This window comes from Corvus brachyrhynchos, unplaced genomic scaffold (genome assembly GCF_000691975.1).
Source record: "Corvus brachyrhynchos isolate BGI_N302 unplaced genomic scaffold, ASM69197v1 scaffold99, whole genome shotgun sequence".
Classification (NCBI taxonomy): domain Eukaryota; kingdom Metazoa; phylum Chordata; class Aves; order Passeriformes; family Corvidae; genus Corvus; species Corvus brachyrhynchos.
In genome coordinates this window covers 823,142-839,915 of record NW_008239778.1, presented here as the reverse complement: position 1 = coordinate 839,915, position 16,774 = coordinate 823,142, and the positions used below count along the sequence as shown (strand labels likewise).

Here is a 16,774-nt window from a genome sequence, read left to right as displayed (position 1 = left end):
AATTACCTTGGAGCTGGTGGCCAATGTTCCAGCCTGGCAGTTTTCATTCTTCCCCTTGCACTTGAGCTCCTTATTTAGGCTGACTGGGGAGATTTTTATTGCACCAAGTATTAAAAGGCTTTGCTGGAGTGGAGAGAGGCAGCAGCAGTCATTAGAGCCGCTCACTAAATTATTTATTTGGCTAAAAAGTGAAATCTGATCTTGCTTGCCTGACCTGCCAGGAGGTAAAAGCATTGGTTGGTTTGTTTGTTTTAACTCTGTGAACAAGAAATAAAAGTTTAAGTGATATTCTTTAACTTATTCAGTTACGCAGAGGAGGAAGTTAGTTACAAGAGCTGGCAGAAGAATTGTGATGCATTGTGATTCTAACAGAGAGGAGTTTAAGGAACCCTTAAAATCCGTGGACATTTTGATGTAATGCACTGATCTGAATCACAAGTTCTGTGATAATTAAAGTTATTTAAGCACTTTGGTAAAAAAATTAGTAATTCTTCAGGCAGCAGCATGGAAACATTCTTCCTTCCTTGCACTGCTATTTTCATGTCAGCTCCAGTGTTGAAATCCACAGTTGTTCCCTTTCCCCTCACAAATGCTCCGAAGGCACATTATTCCTCAGAAATTGCAGCTTATAGCATTTTCTAATTGCTTTCAAAGCCACTGAGTTATGGCAGCATATTAAACAACTGGCACTTAAAAGCTGGTGATCTCTTACATAAAAATATTAGCCCAAATATTTCTCTGGGAAGGCTTTTCAGCACATCCTGGTTTTTTTAAAGCTGGTTTTAGACCCTGTGGTAAACAAACATTCTAATGGAGGTGTTGGAAACCCCTTTAAAAAAGGAATCCCAGCCCTGGATGTGCTGTGGGTGACACTCAGCCCTGATTAAAAGCTGCAATAAACCCTGCATCTGTGTTCTTTCCACAAGGAAACTCAGGAGGGGACACTGCCTACAACTCTGCTTTAGTTTAGGTTTTGATCGCCTTCCATCTCCACACATCTCCCATGTTTCTAGAAGGAGTGTTTGGGATTTTGCTTGTGGATGGAACGTTTGGGATTTTTAGCTCAGGCTCATTTAAGGAATTTGCTGCCAGGGACAAGATAGGCAGAACGAGCAGAAGGGCGGATCATTCCCAGCATGATCCCTGCCAGCCCCAGCTCTCCCTTCCCCTGTCCCTCCTGTCTCCTGACACCTGCACTGGCCTGGCTGGCTGTGCCACAGCTGCTCTGGGACAAACTTCTGGTAAGGTGCACATTTCTCATCATCTTTGCCTTTCTTCCCTCTTCTTTCCCTGCTTTTCGCTCTGGGTTTGCAGAGATGTTTGCAGCACCCACTTCTCACTGAGGAAAACTTCCTGGGCTTTGCAGGGTGTATGGAAAGGGGTTGATGGTGCAAAATAATAAACCCAGGATGTGATCTTGAGCTCTGGAGAGCTCTGTCTCAGCAGGTTTCAGCCAGGAGAGCAAGTGGGGAGTCAGCAGGCACAGCCCAGGGTTGTGTTGTTGGCACTGCACCTCTGTCTCTTCTCCCTGAGTTGGATTTTCCCCTCTTTGCAGGTTCTGTCAATATTTCTTCTGTTAACAGGAACTGAAGCATTTCTGCCAGTAAAATCCTGAGTATACACAAGGAAGTTGGGATCATTGTACCCTGTGGGCTCTGAAAAAGGCTTTGTCTGAGTGCTCCTCCTTTACCCTTCTCTTGTTTTCTCTGAAATCAATAGCTCACATCAAAGATCCCTCTCTTGCCTTGCCCTGTCCCTCTCTCATCCTCAGAGCTGCCACTTTTCAGCCCTGCTGCACCTGGATTGTAAATGACAATAATGGGAGTCATCGGGGATCATCCAGACCTTCAGGGAGCCTTAATTAAATGTTACCAGATCCATATGGATGCTCCAGCTTTAACCCTTGCAGTGCAGAATTCTTTCTGCCTTTCCCTGGGAATTTTGGAGATCAGCAGCACATTGCTAGGAACAGCTCCTGCCTTAGTGGTTTAGTTGGGGTTAAAAGCCTCTTCAGCCAGGATTTTAGGTAAGACAAAAATAAGAGGTTGGCTGGGAGTTCCTCCTTGCAGAGCTTCTGAAGGAGATGACACAAGGCTGCCCTTTAACACTGGACTGTTTGCTTTTCCCTGTGAATGGAGGTGGGGAAGCTGATACAATAATTTGGGTCTTTTTACTCTGCAGATGAACATTCAGGAAGGGAATCAGACAAAATACTATATTTGGGGCAAAAATTAATGACTGAGGACATTTCCTCAGCATGTAAGGTCCTGGCTTTGCTTACAGACAAAACAAAAAGTTCTAGATCCTGCAAGAATTAAATAAAGACCAGGAATCTTCCAGCCTCCACCCTAATGCAGTTTTTAGGGTTTTCTGTCCACAGGATTCTTGATGCAAAAGCCTAAAGTGATGTAGGGCTGCTTCTCAGATCCTGTTTTGAAAATAGAGGCATTTGAGATGGGGTGAAGAGGGATCCTTAAGGCTCCAGCTTCAGTTTCCAAAGGATGTGCAAAGTTTGATTTGTAACTTGGTGCATTCAGACACTACTGGCATTAAAATGTAGCAGTGATACCCTGCCTGGGGAAAGGCAAGAACTGGGTTTATTACTTATCAGCGATGCTGGGCTGTGCTGGAAGCCCTCATTTCTTCAAATCCATTCCCAGCTGGCAGTTTGAGGCCCTGAGAAGGTGATGTGGAGCCTGTTTTGATTGCTGCTGCATTTCAGGCACACACTCCATGCTCAGTGAACAGCACAGCCACGTAATTGAATCTCATTTTGTGTAAGATCCTATTTCTTGCTGTCAAACTTTTGTCTTACGTGATCCACCAACCCCCTCCTGTAACACACACTCCAGTGACTCTGTTGGAACATCTTTTGCCCTCAGGTGAACAATCAGAATAATGTTCTACATAAACCTGTTGGAGAACCTGAAGGTTTATATCAGCAGCCGCCCTCCGCTCGTGGTCTTTATGATCAGCGTGAGCGCCATGGCCATCGCCTTCCTGACACTGGGCTACTTCTTCAAAATCAAGGAGATCAAATCACCAGAAATGACAGAGGTATGTGCAAAAAGCAGGGATATTAATTTGGAAAACATGCCTGAAGTTAATGATGGGGGTTTTTTTCCCTCATAGAGAGCACAGAGTTGTGTGGGGGATTGTCTTCATTTTACTTTCAGAAGGGCTGTTGGAGTGAATGTTTGTTAGTTTTGTTTTATATCAAGGATGAGGCCAAATCATCTGTCATGGTTCTTCCCTGCTGCGGCTAGGAACCTTTCTGTTTGTTATTTAGGGTCACTTAGCTGGTTTGGGGAACTTCTTACCTCAGCACTGTCCTGTAACGAGGGAAACCTCGTCAGAAACGGCTCACCCCGGAGCGTGGTGAGAACAGACCAAGTTTCCTTATTAGTTCAGGGGAGGGAGCTGGGATTGAACCCATCTGACTTCTCCAAACAACTTTCCTGTTGTTGAGCCAGCCCTGGTGGTGTTTGTGTTGCTTTGTGAGCCGTGTGATTTTTGTTAAATGGCCTGGAACCGGGCGGGATGGGACCGAGAGAGGCGTGAGCTCCCTCATCTGCTTGAAATTTCCCCCTTTGTTTTAAGGACTGGAATACTTTCCTCCTGAGGTTTAATGATTTGGACTTCTGTATATCTGAGAATGAAACCCTAAAGCACCTCCTCAACGACACCACAACTCCAGAAAGCACTGTGACCAGCGGGCAGGCCAGGTCTTCCACACAGTCCCCACAGGCCCTCGAGGACTCCGGTCCCATCAACATCTCTGTCACCATCACGCTGACCCTGGACCCTCTGAGACCTTTTGGGGGATACTCTCGCAATGTCACACACCTAAGCTCCACAATTTTTGGGCACCAGATTGGACTTTCAGGTAGGCAAGGATGGACCTTTTTAAAATTTAGGTTACAGTTGGCTTTTAGAGGTTTTTTTTCTAACCTTTCACAGGGGGATTGGCTTCAAACTGAAACTAAGTAGGTTTAGATTAAATATTAGGAAGAAATTCTTTATTGTGAAGCTGTGGCTGGCCCATCCCTGGCAGTGTCCAAGGCCAGGTTGGACAGGGCTTGGAGAAACCTGGGATAGTGGAAGGTGTTCCTGCCCATAGCAGAGGGTGAAACAAGACAGTTTTTAAAGTCCCCTCCAACCCAAACCATTCTATGATTCTAAATAATTCTGTGATTTAAATAACTATATGATCAAATAAAAATTCACCAGCTTCTTATGGGTGAGATGAATCTTATGTACAGAACACAGATGTGTTCCCAGATTTATTGTGAGTTTATTCCTGTATGGAGCCCTTCACTTGTTTGTTAGAGGAACTTTTCCCTGCATTCAGAATGGAAAAGAACCTGCAGGTGTGCCAAGATCAGGCTTGGCAGTTTGAAATGATTAACCTAATGACAATGGAAGGTCATTTTTAAGCCAGCAAAATTCCAAACAGTGACTCTCTTCAGTTTTGCCTTGATCCATCAGGTCCTCAACTGACATTTCAAATGTGACGTAGATGCAGTAGAGAGTATTATGTTGTCTAAAAAATTCTAGTTTATCTAAAATGCATAAGTGAATCAGCTTTAATATCACAAAGAGCACCAGATAAGATGATTATGGTTTCTGTGGTGCGCAGAGACCAATCTGCTCTCTGGCTGCCTGCCAGGAAGTTTTGACAGGAGTTCATAGAGAATTAATAGAAATTGATACTAGAACCTCACTTTTATGTTAGCTTTCAGCCAGAATTGCGTTTTATAATAATGTTGGATGTCTTGAACCTTTGGAGAGCTGCAAATGTGCATTGCTGTATTTTCTGTTGTTATTTTGTTACTGCTTTAAGAGCTACCAAATACAAGTTCCATTTGCAGCAGCCTGGATTTATTTTCAGCCTGAAATTCTCCACATGGAGTTATCATACATGACTTAGTGTGCAGTTCAGTATCTGCTCACACCTTTTTCTCTACATAAATATCTCCAGTTTGAAAAGGGAGCATCAGAAAAAACAAATGCGGAACAAAGTTCTTAGGAGGAGAAAGACTTTTCTAATAAATATCTCTGAACACACATGAATTCACTTATAAACAGTTTTTAATTTCTGAAAGCAGCCTGATGACACCAGTTCTGGGCTGGGAGAGATTAGAAAGAGCAGCAGCTGGGGGATTTTGTAGTTTGTTTTGGGTTTTATCTTTCTTTTTGCTTGCTCTGTTGCCTATAAAGATCCTGGATGATTCAAAGGGTGATACTTCCTGCCTTAGTCATTTGTGTGTTCTCCTTATCCCAGTGATCGTTGCTCAGATACTTTTGTGAAGCAAAACCCAGCTTTCCTTTTCTCTTTCTCAAAGGCAGAGAATCCCACGAGGAAATAAACATCACCTTCACCCTGCCAGCTGCCTGGAACTCCGATGACTGTGTCCTGCACGGCCACTGCGAGCAGGTTGTGTTCACCACCTGCATGACTGTGACAGCAGCCAGCAATGTATTCCCAGTCACAGTGTAAGTGCATTGGGAACTCTGCTCCATGGGCTGCTTCCTGGCTCATTAATTCCTCTGAGTTGTTAGTTCCCTGTGAAAATTCCTGTCGATCGTGGAAATTGTGTCCTTGCGCTCCTTCCCCCATGGTAAAACATTTGTCTGGAAACCTCTGCTGTCTTTGAGATCTTTCTGAGGGTGTTTTAAACTGCCTTTCAACTGTGATTTAACATTCACTGGGAGCAAGAGAATCCATGGAAATTTAAGGAATTTACCCCATAACTGAGTTTCAGAGATGAGATTTGACACTAAGGTTCTTACCCCCTTCCCTGCTGAGAGATCAGCACAAGGCAAATGCTGCTTTGCCTTCACCAGAATATCTTCCCTTTGTCTTCTCTGGATTCCCTGACACTGTTCCATCCGACCTGTGAAGCCTTAGGAAAACCAGTGTTTTTCCAGTTAAGCTGTGGGATGTTGGCTCAGTGCAACAACATGCAGTTAAATTCTAATTTTAGTGTAGCAATCATGTGGCTTTTAATAGACCCTTTTGGTTAAACTTTGGGGTTTTGTTGTTGCTTTGGAAGACCCAAACTAAACCCATGTTTTGAGATGAAGAGTTGTCCTGGTTGAACGTGGCAAATGCAATTCAGGGTACTGATGATTTCTGTTTTGTTGCAGTCAGCCACCACATTGTGTTCCTGAAACCTACAGCAATGCTACTCTGTGGTACAAGATCTTCACCACGGCGAGGGACTCGAACACGAAATACGCCCAGGATTACAACCCCTTCTGGTGTTACAAAGGAGCAATTGGGAAAGTCTACCATGCTTTAAATCCCAAACTAACTGTTATCGTTCCAGATGTAAGTGCTGGGCTGTTCCTCTGGTATTTTCAGTAAATGCTCTGCTTTCATTCAGTATGGTTCCTGAAATTGTCATTTTTGCTGCTGGTTTATTGTGTGGTGCAAGGGCCGAGAATGCTCCACCCCAGTGGGTTTGATGATCTTCATCCATGTGCCTCACAGCTCTTAATAACCACCATTTATACTTTGAAATCATTTCTCAAAAGCCTCTGCCAGTATTTGGAAAAATATCTATAACAGATTTTTAAGACCAGAAACATTTTGTGCCACAATTAGGAATCACTTCCATTGCTGTGTAAAGGGGAGGAAGTTGATTCCTGAAGTAATTTCTGGGTTGAACTGGTAATTACTGCTTTGATATCACGTGCCAAGTCAATAAATGGTTTTAATTTGCTTTTCTGTGTGCAGGATGATCGCTCCCTAATAAACCTGCATCTCATGCACACCAGTTACTTCCTTTTTGTGATGGTGATTACAATGTTCTGCTATGCAGTCATTAAAGGCAGACCAAGCAAGCTGAGGCAAAGCAACACAGAGTTCTGCTCTGAAAAGGTGAGTGTGTGGTAACAAAATATTGACTCTGATAAGAAAACAGAGCAAAGCTCCTTTTGGACACAGGACAGACTGGTTTTTCTTGTCTCTGGAGATGGGGATTGAATTGCCTTTCAAAGAGACATGGGTGCTTCATTATGGACAGTGCAGGTGGGGGCTACAAAATCCACACAAGTGCTTTGGAGATCCTCCAAATGAGATTTCTCTCCTCCAGAAGTGAATTATTGCAGCTCAGGAAGTGCTGGGCTGGGACTCTTCTGCCATAATTCTGGCGCTACTTGAACTGTTTTGTGTGAAGCAGTGAATAGGTGGCATCAAATAGTTTTATTTCTCTTTTATTACAAAAGACTGAAAACTTTGAGTAAAACATGATACATAATTCTAAGGGTTGTTCATCAGAATTAAGTTAAAAACAAAGCTGTTGAAAGAGTTATTGGTTGTTAATCAGAATTAAGTTAATAACAAAGCTGTTCAAAGAGTCATTGTTCAATACTGCCTTGGGGACCTGCAGTTTGCCTGAAGGATTAAATATGAATATATTAAATTGAGAAGTAGGAAGCCAGTGTTGACACCTTTTGATCTTGATGATATTTTGTGGTGTAAGCTGGTTTGGGATGGTTTTTGTAGGTGTTTTTTGTTTGGGTTTTTTTTTTGGTTTTGAGTGGTTTGGGACTTTTATTCTATTGATTTTTGCCAAGTACAAAAGACCTTCAGACTCGCTTTGATTTCCTTTCCAAGTCAGACTTTCCAAGCTGCTTTGAAAAGTCAAGGACAGCTCTGCCAGCTGCACAGAGATAAGTCATATCACTGTTACAGGATTAAGAATTTGCCTTTAATTAAATATTTTCTCTCTGTTTTTTTTTTTTTCCAGGTTGCTTTGTCAGAAGCATAAAAATCCCCCCTCTCCTTCCCCCAAGAACAACCAAAACCATTGCCTGCTGAACCCAGCCTGGGTCTTAACACTCTGTGAATCCATTACCTTGCAATGTTGGTTTATTCCAACCAAAGACATTTCAAAGTGCCTGTAATTGATTTGTACATATTTATAAAAGCAGAATATCCAGAGCAGGTCTGAGGAGATGCGCTCGTCCCGCGGCGCGGCCGGAACGCTCTGGCCCTTCCCTGGGGACACCCCCAATGTTGGTGTAGATAACTCCAGTGAAAAGGCTCCACAGAGGCAGAGCCAGAGATTTTTGTCTCGCTGCACCTGGGCAGGTGAAGATGCCTTTGCAAGTGTCTCAAAGCAACCAAGAGATGTTTGGTTTTTTGCCCAGTCTGTACAGTGTGTTTGAACCAAGTATGCACCTTTGATATAATCCTGCATTTCCAAAGCCACCAATCTACGACATAAATTCAATGTGTGTTTGTGTGGCCTCATACTTTATTCCATTTGCTCCTTGCTTGCAAGAAAAGATATCAACATTTTAGATTATTTTTTTTTTCTTTTGGAAGAAAAAAAAAAAATACATATTCACATTTTAATAGTGCTGTATTTAGGACAAACTTGTGCTTTTATTCGTAGTAAAAAAATTAAGAAGTGAAGTCCCATTTTAAACTCTTACTTACTGAAAAGAACTGTTTGATTTTTTTTTTTTTTTTTTTTTTTTTTTTTTTTTTTTTTTTTTTGTTTTGGTTGGTTTTTTTGGTTTTTCATTTGGCTTGCTGAATGCCAGAGAACCAGTCAGCACAGAGACTTATCTGGAAGACTTTTCCACTTGGCCTCCCACCCCCAGCCCTCCAGCCAGGACTGTGTGTCTCTGCTGCAGAGCAGCTTTCTGTAAACTTTTTTTTCTTCTTTTTTCTTTCTAGAAAGTGAAAATTAATAAAAAGCTGTATTGTGTTAACAGCCTGCTGGGGCTCTGCACAGCCTTGGGCAAGTGCAAATAGTGAAAGGAAAAGAAATCCCAGAGTTTGTTGCAGAGCTTCACTCTGGGACTGTGCATGCAGCTCTGAGGGCAGCTGACAATGGCACTGCTGAGCTCTGTCCCACTAAGTTGCCATTTAATGCTGTGCACTCAGGGGAAAATGGCCACAAGAGTGGGGCTGTTGTGAGGAAGGTCAAAGAAAACGACCCAGTGAAACCCTTTCTGTTCTCTGTGTCCATTCTTCAGTCAGAGATTTTATTCTGTGCATTTCTCCCTTCCCCATTCTGCCTTTTGCTGGTTTTTCTTCCTGGCTCCTTGTTGAGCAGCCTCCTTAATTTCAGGGGTCAGGCTCTTCCTGCAGACATTTCCACCACTGCTTTTAAAATCTCACTGGTTGCCTTAATTGACTTTTCATCTTTTCTCCCAGATTTCTCACCAGGTGGTGTGACAGCTCTGCATCCATCCATTCATTTATTCACACAGGCTTTTTTTTTTTTTTTCTTCCTCCTTTTTTGCTCCAAACTCCACAGAAGAAGAAAGCCAAGTGAGAATCTCATAGTCTCAGTGATGCTGGCATACAATTCCCAGTTTATTCCCTCCAGACACCGCTCCTGGTCTGTGTGTGTTGGGACTTCAGTAAGTTCACAAGTCTCAAGAGTGTTTGAACAGTCACAGTTTCCTTCAGAACACGTTTCCTCCTAGAATTTCAGTTCCTTAAGTGGGATTAACTGACATGTTTTCCTCCAGGGAATGTTAAGGCAAAGCTTTAGAGGTGGCCTGGTTTGAAGTTTAGGGATAAAAAGAAGCTTCCAGTTTTCTCCTGATGCTGCTGTGGGCTGATGCTGCTTCCCCTGGGGTGAGGCAGGGAAGTGAAACAGGCCGAGAGCTTCTTCTGAGCTGGTCCTAAACCCCAGCCTGAGCTGGTCCTAAATCACACAAGCCCAGCCTTCTGTGTTAATCCTCACTCCAAGAGTTGCCTCTGAGGGTGGCTTGATCTGGGGACCACAGGCAGGAACAGGAGATGGATTGGGAGAGAGGTGGTGCAAATCCTGGAAATACCCAAAAACCACCCGACAACACCTGACTCCTTCAGCAAAGCAGAGCAAATCCTTTCTCCTTCAACAAATTCCAGCTCCAAATATCCCAACTGGAACTTGCGCTGTTGGGGAAAACTTTTGGGAATGAAAGGAGTCTGCTTGAAAACTTCTCCCCCACTTTCTGCACCCCCCCCCCCAGGAATATTAAAGATTGTGACCCACAAATGCAAAAGGGAAAACATTGGAGAGTTGGATTTTTTGGCCTCAGTCCATCTTTGCCCCCCCTGGATTGCAGCAGGGAGGTGCAGGGTGTCCCAGCAGGCCAACATGCTGGAATACTGAGGAATATTGGATTGTTCCCAGGCAATGTACAAAGTTAAATGCAGCCAAACAGAAGAGTTAAAACTTAATATTAAAGTTCAGATCATATTGATCTTTCCTTTTTTTGTTTTCTTTTTTCTTTTTAACTATGACTTGAATCAGTTTTGATTCTATTTGTACGTGTTTTCTTGTTCTTAGAAAGCTGCCATTTTCTTTTTTTTTTTTTTTTTGCATTTCCTTTGGCATTACATAGAAAATCTGAGCCTTGGTTTCAACCCTCTGCAGGTGATTGTAGGGTTCAAGATGGTTTTTTGGTTTTGTTTTGTTCTTACATTTCACTTGTCTTGTTGCATGATGGTTAATAGCTGATTTGGAAATGACATTTCTCTCCTAGATTAATTTTTGTGTTTGTAAGATGTGCATATTGCTTTGCAGAATAAAAACTATGAAGTTTATCCTTGTCTTTATTTTCACAGCCCCCTGGCTGCAGAGCTTCTTAAAACATCCAAACTTATGAGGAAATCAGGGAAAAATCTGCAGTAAAATGAAATTTCAACCTTTTTGTGTGCCCAGGGCGTAGTGAGCACTTTACGTAGATTTTTTCTTCCTTTGGTTTGGGGGGTAGGGAACGAGAAACGGAAAAATTGTGATCCAAACCCACCTCTCCTGTTGCCTTTCCTTGTTAACAGAGCACTTCAAAGCATGCAAATGGTGCCTGTTCAAACCTGGTGGGAATGAGAGCATCCCTTAAAAGCAAGTCTGTGACATCATTTTATTGTTTTTACTGAGAATTAGGAGACAAAAGTGAGTTTAATTCAAATTTTTTTTTACCCATCCCTTTGGTATGGCTCTGAAATGCCTGCCTGGAATGGGGAGTGAGGCTGCTGCTACTCCAGGTTGCAAAGAAATCGTTTATGGCCTGAATTCTGTCCCTCAGCCAGCAGAGAGGGAGAGAAAGGCAGCAGAACATATCCTTTTATTAAACCATCTCCCTTCCATAACCAGCAGCAGTTGTTTGACAAGGCTTTGTTCAAAGAGTTTCACATGAAATTCCTTGGAGAAAATCCTGGTTTCAGGGAGTTACACTTGAATAAACTGGGGAGAAAACCCTGAGCAAATCTATCTGTGATTGAATTTGGTTGGTTATTAATAAAAGGTGAACAATCCTGCCTGGACCCCTTCCCAAGCCTTTTCCACAGGGAAAGTTGCTGTAATTTCATGCCACAGCCTTGAGTGAGGTTTTTCCAAAGCTTCCTCCTGGGTCTGGCTGTAAAAGCAGCTGAAAGTTGGTGTTTTAAGGGGGGTTTGTTAACAAACTGCAAATAAGGGCAAGGAAAAATGAAATAAAGGTTGCTCATCCGGCAAAAACCCACACGTGCCGTGTTGGAAATCAGATTCCAGCCAACCTCAGCAGCCTGCTGCAGATTGGGATGGGAGCTGCCATCTGCCAGCAAGGAAGGGAATTCCTTTCATCAGCTGCTTTGTGCCAAATATTTGGGTTTTACAGCAAAGCAGCACTGAAAATCAGCACCAGCAGGGAAATTGCTGCAGCTTCTCTGTGGGAAATAAAAGAGTTTCCATGAAATGTTGCTCTCCAAAGTTTCCTCTGAATGAGTGTGACAGCAGCTGCTGGAATTTGGGTTGTAAATTCTCCTTTTCCCTCCAGCACTCATCAAAACTTTGCCGGTGATGAATTGCCTGGCAGGGAGAAAATCAATCTGGAGGTGGAACCTCATGTTTCTGTTTAACTCCTGTGACTCGTTTGTCTGCTGACACCAAAATTTGGATTCCAGCACTGTCCTGGAAGATCCTCAGGAGCTGCACACACAAAGGATCCACTGTGGATCCTTTCTGGAAGATTTTCCAACTTTTTGGGCGCAGTCTGTGGCCTGACCTTGAGGTGTCTGTGACCCCTGGGCTGGAAACAGCTCAGCTCCCAAAACAAGGAGCCAGCTGGGAGCTGGCTGGGTTTGGATCTTCCTTCAGCACCATTCCTGAGTTATCCCTGTCCCTCAGAGCCCTGCAGAGGCTCTCTGCCAGCTCCTTTGCTGTGCCTTTTCCTGGGTTACTGGGACAGCTTGGTTTGTGTTTCTCCTTTTTGAAGAGCTTTTACAGCTCTGCTGTCACCTTCAAACTGCATCCCATGGGCCATCCCAGCTGCTCCAGGCTCTGTCCTGCCCTGCAAGGCTTCCTGGCAGAACCAATATTCCCTTCTGAAGGTGTTTCTTTACAGGATGTTAAAGAAACTGTTGGCGTCTAAGCACGGATTTCCCTGGGCTGCCTCTTTTTTAGCTCCTTGCAACAGGATTCGTGCACCTCGATGGGATAAATAATAAGATTCAATCTGTAGTGATAAAAAGGAAAGGCAGAGAGCAGCTTTTTTTAATGTTTGTGAATAAAAAATGTCACAATTCCGTGGCATTTGTCCTTTGAAAGGATCCCTGCTGGCAATATTCCAGAAAGAAGGGGTTTTATAGTGAGGAGTGGGGCAAAATATTCCCTTTGGTCATGGAATAATCACACCACAGAGTTGTTTTGTCTGTGGGGAAAGGATGAGAGCCCAGGAGCAGCTCAGGTGAGGTGAGGGACTGAAAAACAGGGGTGTCCTTGGCCAAAATTGTCACCTAGAAGGCACAAATGGCAAAAAAAAAAGGTGATTATGGGGGGTGAGGGCTCGCTGTGGCTCAGAGCAATGGACGTGCCCCTAAATTTGATCTTCACCCTCCTGAAATCATGGATTTCCTTAATTTGATCTTCACCCTCCTGAAATCATGGATTTGTTCCTTAAGGCTCAGGGAATGGGGAAAAACAGCTTAAAAATGCACATTTCCAAAAGGAAACCCTCCGTGAGATCCCAGGAAATGCAGATGACCTGAAAGTGCCTGGATACGAGGAGACACCGAACGAGGATCTGGGTCAGGGAGAGAAGCCTGGAATTCCAGCAGGGAAAGGATTTGTAGCGCTGGGGCAAACTGAGGAAGGAGCTGTGCCCTGAGGGGGCTCGGGGCGGCTGGAGGGGGATCCCAAGGGATGGAGGGGGATGGAGGAGAAGCCCAGAGGGGCTTCAGAGGGTGTGGAGCGGGGAGGAAGGAGGGGCTGGAGTGGGAATCCCTGAGTGGGGAGCCTTGAGGACAATGGAGGAGCAGGAGAGGGGGATCCCTGAGGAGGACAGAAGGGCATGGAGCAGGAATCCCTGAGTGGGGATCCCTGAGGACCGAGGGGCTGGAAGGAGGATCCCTGAGCGGGGATTCCTGCCGAGGGAGAGGCTCGAGGAGGATTTCTGAGCAGGGATCCTTGCGGACAGAGAGTCTGCGGGAGAATTCCTGCGGATGGAGGGTTTGGAGTGGGGAATCCCCGCAGACAGAGAGGCTGTGGGAAGATCCTGGAGCGGGGATCCCTGAGGATGGAGGGGCTGGAAAGGGAATCCCTGGGGGCAGAGGGTCCGGAGGGGGATCCCTGAGAGGGGATCTCTAAGGACTGAGGGTCTGGAGGGGAAATCCCGGGGCGGGGATTCCTGAGAATGGAGGGGCTTCTCTGGGGACGGAGGGGCTGGAGGGGGATCTCGGAGCAGGGATTCCTGAGGGAGGATCCCTGCGGACTGACAGGGGTCCCTAATCGGGTGTTCCTGTGCAGGTGCCCCTGTCCGGGGTGTCCCCGGTGTCCCCTCACCGGTGTCCCTGTCCGGGGTGTCCCCGTGTCCCCTATCCCTGTCCGGGGTGTCCCCGCCGGGCACCGCTGGATGGCGGCACGAGCCCGTCCTTTGCCCCGAGCGGGTCCGGATTCGCTGTGGAAGGGAAGAAAAATTCCTTGAACGGCAGCGGTTTCCATCCCGGTGTTCCCGAGGGGTCTCTCACTTCGGGTGATGTTCGGGTTTGGCAGCGCCCCGGTTCTGTGCACTGAGGGCAGGTGTGGGATGAAAACGGGGATTTTTCAGCGAGCTTGGCTTTACCCACAGCTTCCTCTTGAGGTGCCCATGGGGCTGGGAGAGCCGGGAGGTCTCCCAGTGGGAGAGGCACTCCCAGCACACAGAGACCTGCGGGTTCAGGGGTTCAGGAGCGTGGCCGTGCTGCTCCCCTTTTTTCCCCACCATGTCCTCACAGCCTCCGAGCACCAAAACACCTCCCTTAAAAAATTCCTTGTCCTTTCATCCCCATCTGTATTCCCAATAAACAGCAAACCCAGCTCAGCACTCCGCAGCAGGCACGAGGTGTCCCCTAAGCAGCATCCCAGGCCATGGATGAACTCTGAATTACAAACATCCCACATCAGCAGCTGCTTGGGGAAAGTCTGGCGAGTGAGTTTGTTTTTCCCAGGTCTTCCCTCCAGGCAGGGAAAGGGAAGAGCAGGAGATTTGTAAGGAATAAATTTGGTTTGTGGGTCCCCCTCCCCCCCCCCCATTGAAGCCCAGCCTGGTGAGCACAAGGCTGAGTGAGCAAAGGTCGGAGCAATCGGACAAACCTTTTCCTGCTATCGATTAGAGGAGGAATTCCAGAGGATTTGCTTCTGTCTGTTGTGACAACCGTAAAGCTCAGCCCCGCCCCGGGTCTGATGCTGGTTCTGTACCAAGCACAGGGTCTGCCTTAATTCAGAATTAATATCAACAGCGATATTTGCTGTAGAAAAGTGCTCTTTCCAGAATAATGCCTCAGATCCACTTCACCGTTTCCTGCCCAGGACCCAGCTCCTGAGCCTAACTTTGCCCTGAAGGCAACGGGAATTAGGCAGCCAATTGTTCTTTGGAAGATTTGAGCTTCCCCACGCCTCCTCCTTTATTTAAAGCCACAATCCCCGAGTTTCCCTGCCATGATGGGTGCGGGAGCTCCTCTCCTTCCACCCTTGGCTTTGAACGAAGCTGCTGCTGTCGGGCAGCGAGGCGAGCTCCTGGCTCCTGTAATGATTCATGGCACTCCATCGTGCATGGATGAAATGGTTTGTAGGAAACCTTCCTGGATCACGGGAGAGCTCCCGGGAGCGCCTGGCCCGGGAATGCCTCTCCCACAAGGATGTTCTGCCATCACCAGGGTGACACCACCCGCATTCTGTGTGCAGGACGGATGCAGACTGTCACAGAGCGGTTTTCCAGAGGAAAACCCTCCCCTCAGGCATTTCCCGGGAGGGACTGGAGGCGTGTGGAGCAAACAAGAGGCTGTGGGGTGAGGAGAGCCCACACGCGGTGCCCGGCATCTCCTCACAGCCTGGCACAGGCTGGCAGGGACCCTGGTGACAGTGAGCTGAAAGGCGCTGTGCTGCAGCTGAGTGGCAGCAGGAAAGAGCCTCCGGCATCCAGGGATGGCAGCAGGAAGGAGCCCCCGGCATCCAGGGATGGCAGCAGGAAGGAGCCCCCGGCATCCAGGGATGGCAGCAGGAAGGAGCCCCCGGCATCCAGGGATTGCCGGAGCTCAGCCCGCCGGGACTCGCCTGCTTTTGTTTGCCTGGGCTCGCTGAAAGCTCAGGGGGAACACAATGGACCCCTTGGAATGGTTGCCCTGACAAAGCCGCGATCCTTTGGGAAGCACTTCCACGTGGCTGAGAACCGGGATCTGGGCAAATCAGTGGAAAAGGGGAGGGCTGGGAGTGCATAAATAACACAGCCTGGGGTGGAGGTGCTGCTGCTGCTGCAGCAACAGCCTCGAGTCGTTTGTGGCATTGCGGCTGCAGAAAGAGAGAAATTTGAGCTGACCTTTAGAGCTACCCCAAAAATGAAGTCCAGGCCACCATTCCTGGTGGGATGGAATGGAGAGGACGTGGCAGGAGCTCCCTGGTGCAGGGTGCTGGCACCGAGGTGCTGCTCCCCTTCCCTGCCATCTGCTGCTGGCACCTCCCCTGAGTCCCTCGAGTCCTGTTGGTGCTGTGCTGATCTGGGAATATTTCAATCATCAGATCAGAGCTCCCAGGCGAGAGGAGCATTGTCCTTTGGGGGCTGACAGGGATGGGGACAGGCTGGGTGAGGCTCTGCTGAGTAGGGTGAGCTGCTGCCTCTGAACAGGATCAGGGCTTGAGATCAAAATCTCACTGAAACCAACATTTCTGGAGGGGTTGAATCTCTCTTTTTGTGGTTTATACCCTCCTTTGAGCAGGAGGTGTGTGATGCTCCCAGTGCTCTCCGTGCGAGTCCCACGGTGTGACCTCGGTGGGGTCAGAAGTTCGTGGCCCTTGAGGACAGCACATCTCTGCTATTTTTGGCTAGATTGTCCTGAGAGCAGCTTGCAGATGTTGATGTTGTTGGAAGCACAGGGTTTCCAGGAGCTGGCTGGGACAGCCCAGGAGAGGCAGCAGGGTCCTGCTGGAGAGATTTCTCTGCTAGGGGCTGTGTCCTCTGGGGCTTTAATAATGCTGCCTCCTCCTCCTCCTCTTTCTTCTCCTCTTTCTCTTTCTCTTTCTCTTTCTCCTTCTCCTTCTCCTTCTCCTTCTCCTTCTCCTTCTCCTTCTCCTTCTCCTTCTCCTTCTCCTCCTCCTCCTCCCCCTCCCAGCCTCCTTTCCTGTGACACAGCCTTGCTGATAATTTTGCCATTGATTGCAAATCCAGATGTGACCTTGCTGCCAAGAGATTTTTGGGAATCATCCTTCCCTGCTGCTCTCTCTGCAGGGGGAGGCTGCTCTGGGCCTCATTCTGCTCATTTCCCCAAAATCAGCCACTTCCAGCCACGAGCCCGGGGGGGGTACGC

The 16,774-nt window shown here is 46.8% G+C and overlaps 1 protein-coding gene across 1 annotated transcript; it reads left to right on the top strand.

The window, feature by feature from the left end:
- Window positions 1-1,110: 1,110 nt before the first annotated feature.
- TMEM248 (transmembrane protein 248) lies at window positions 1,111-10,564 on the top strand. Its single transcript, XM_008640340.2, has 7 exons — window positions 1,111-1,241; window positions 2,883-3,057; window positions 3,601-3,886; window positions 5,346-5,496; window positions 6,151-6,334; window positions 6,743-6,886; window positions 7,758-10,564. The coding sequence occupies exons 2-7, from the start codon at window positions 2,899-2,901 to the stop codon at window positions 7,776-7,778; spliced, it is 945 nt and encodes a 314-aa protein (XP_008638562.1). The 5' UTR covers window positions 1,111-1,241; window positions 2,883-2,898; the 3' UTR covers window positions 7,779-10,564.
- The last annotated feature ends 6,210 nt before the right edge of the window (window positions 10,565-16,774 follow it).

Excerpts from the sequence above, each read along its gene's own strand:
- TMEM248 (XM_008640340.2), top strand. The coding sequence starts at position 2,899 with ATGTTCTACATAAACCTGTTGGAGAACCTGAAGGTTTATATCAGCAGC. Across the intron at positions 3,887-5,345 it reads GCACCAGATTGGACTTTCAG|GCAGAGAATCCCACGAGGAA; the intron begins GTAGGCAAGGAT and ends TCTTTCTCAAAG. Across the intron at positions 6,335-6,742 it reads TAACTGTTATCGTTCCAGAT|GATGATCGCTCCCTAATAAA; the intron begins GTAAGTGCTGGG and ends TTCTGTGTGCAG.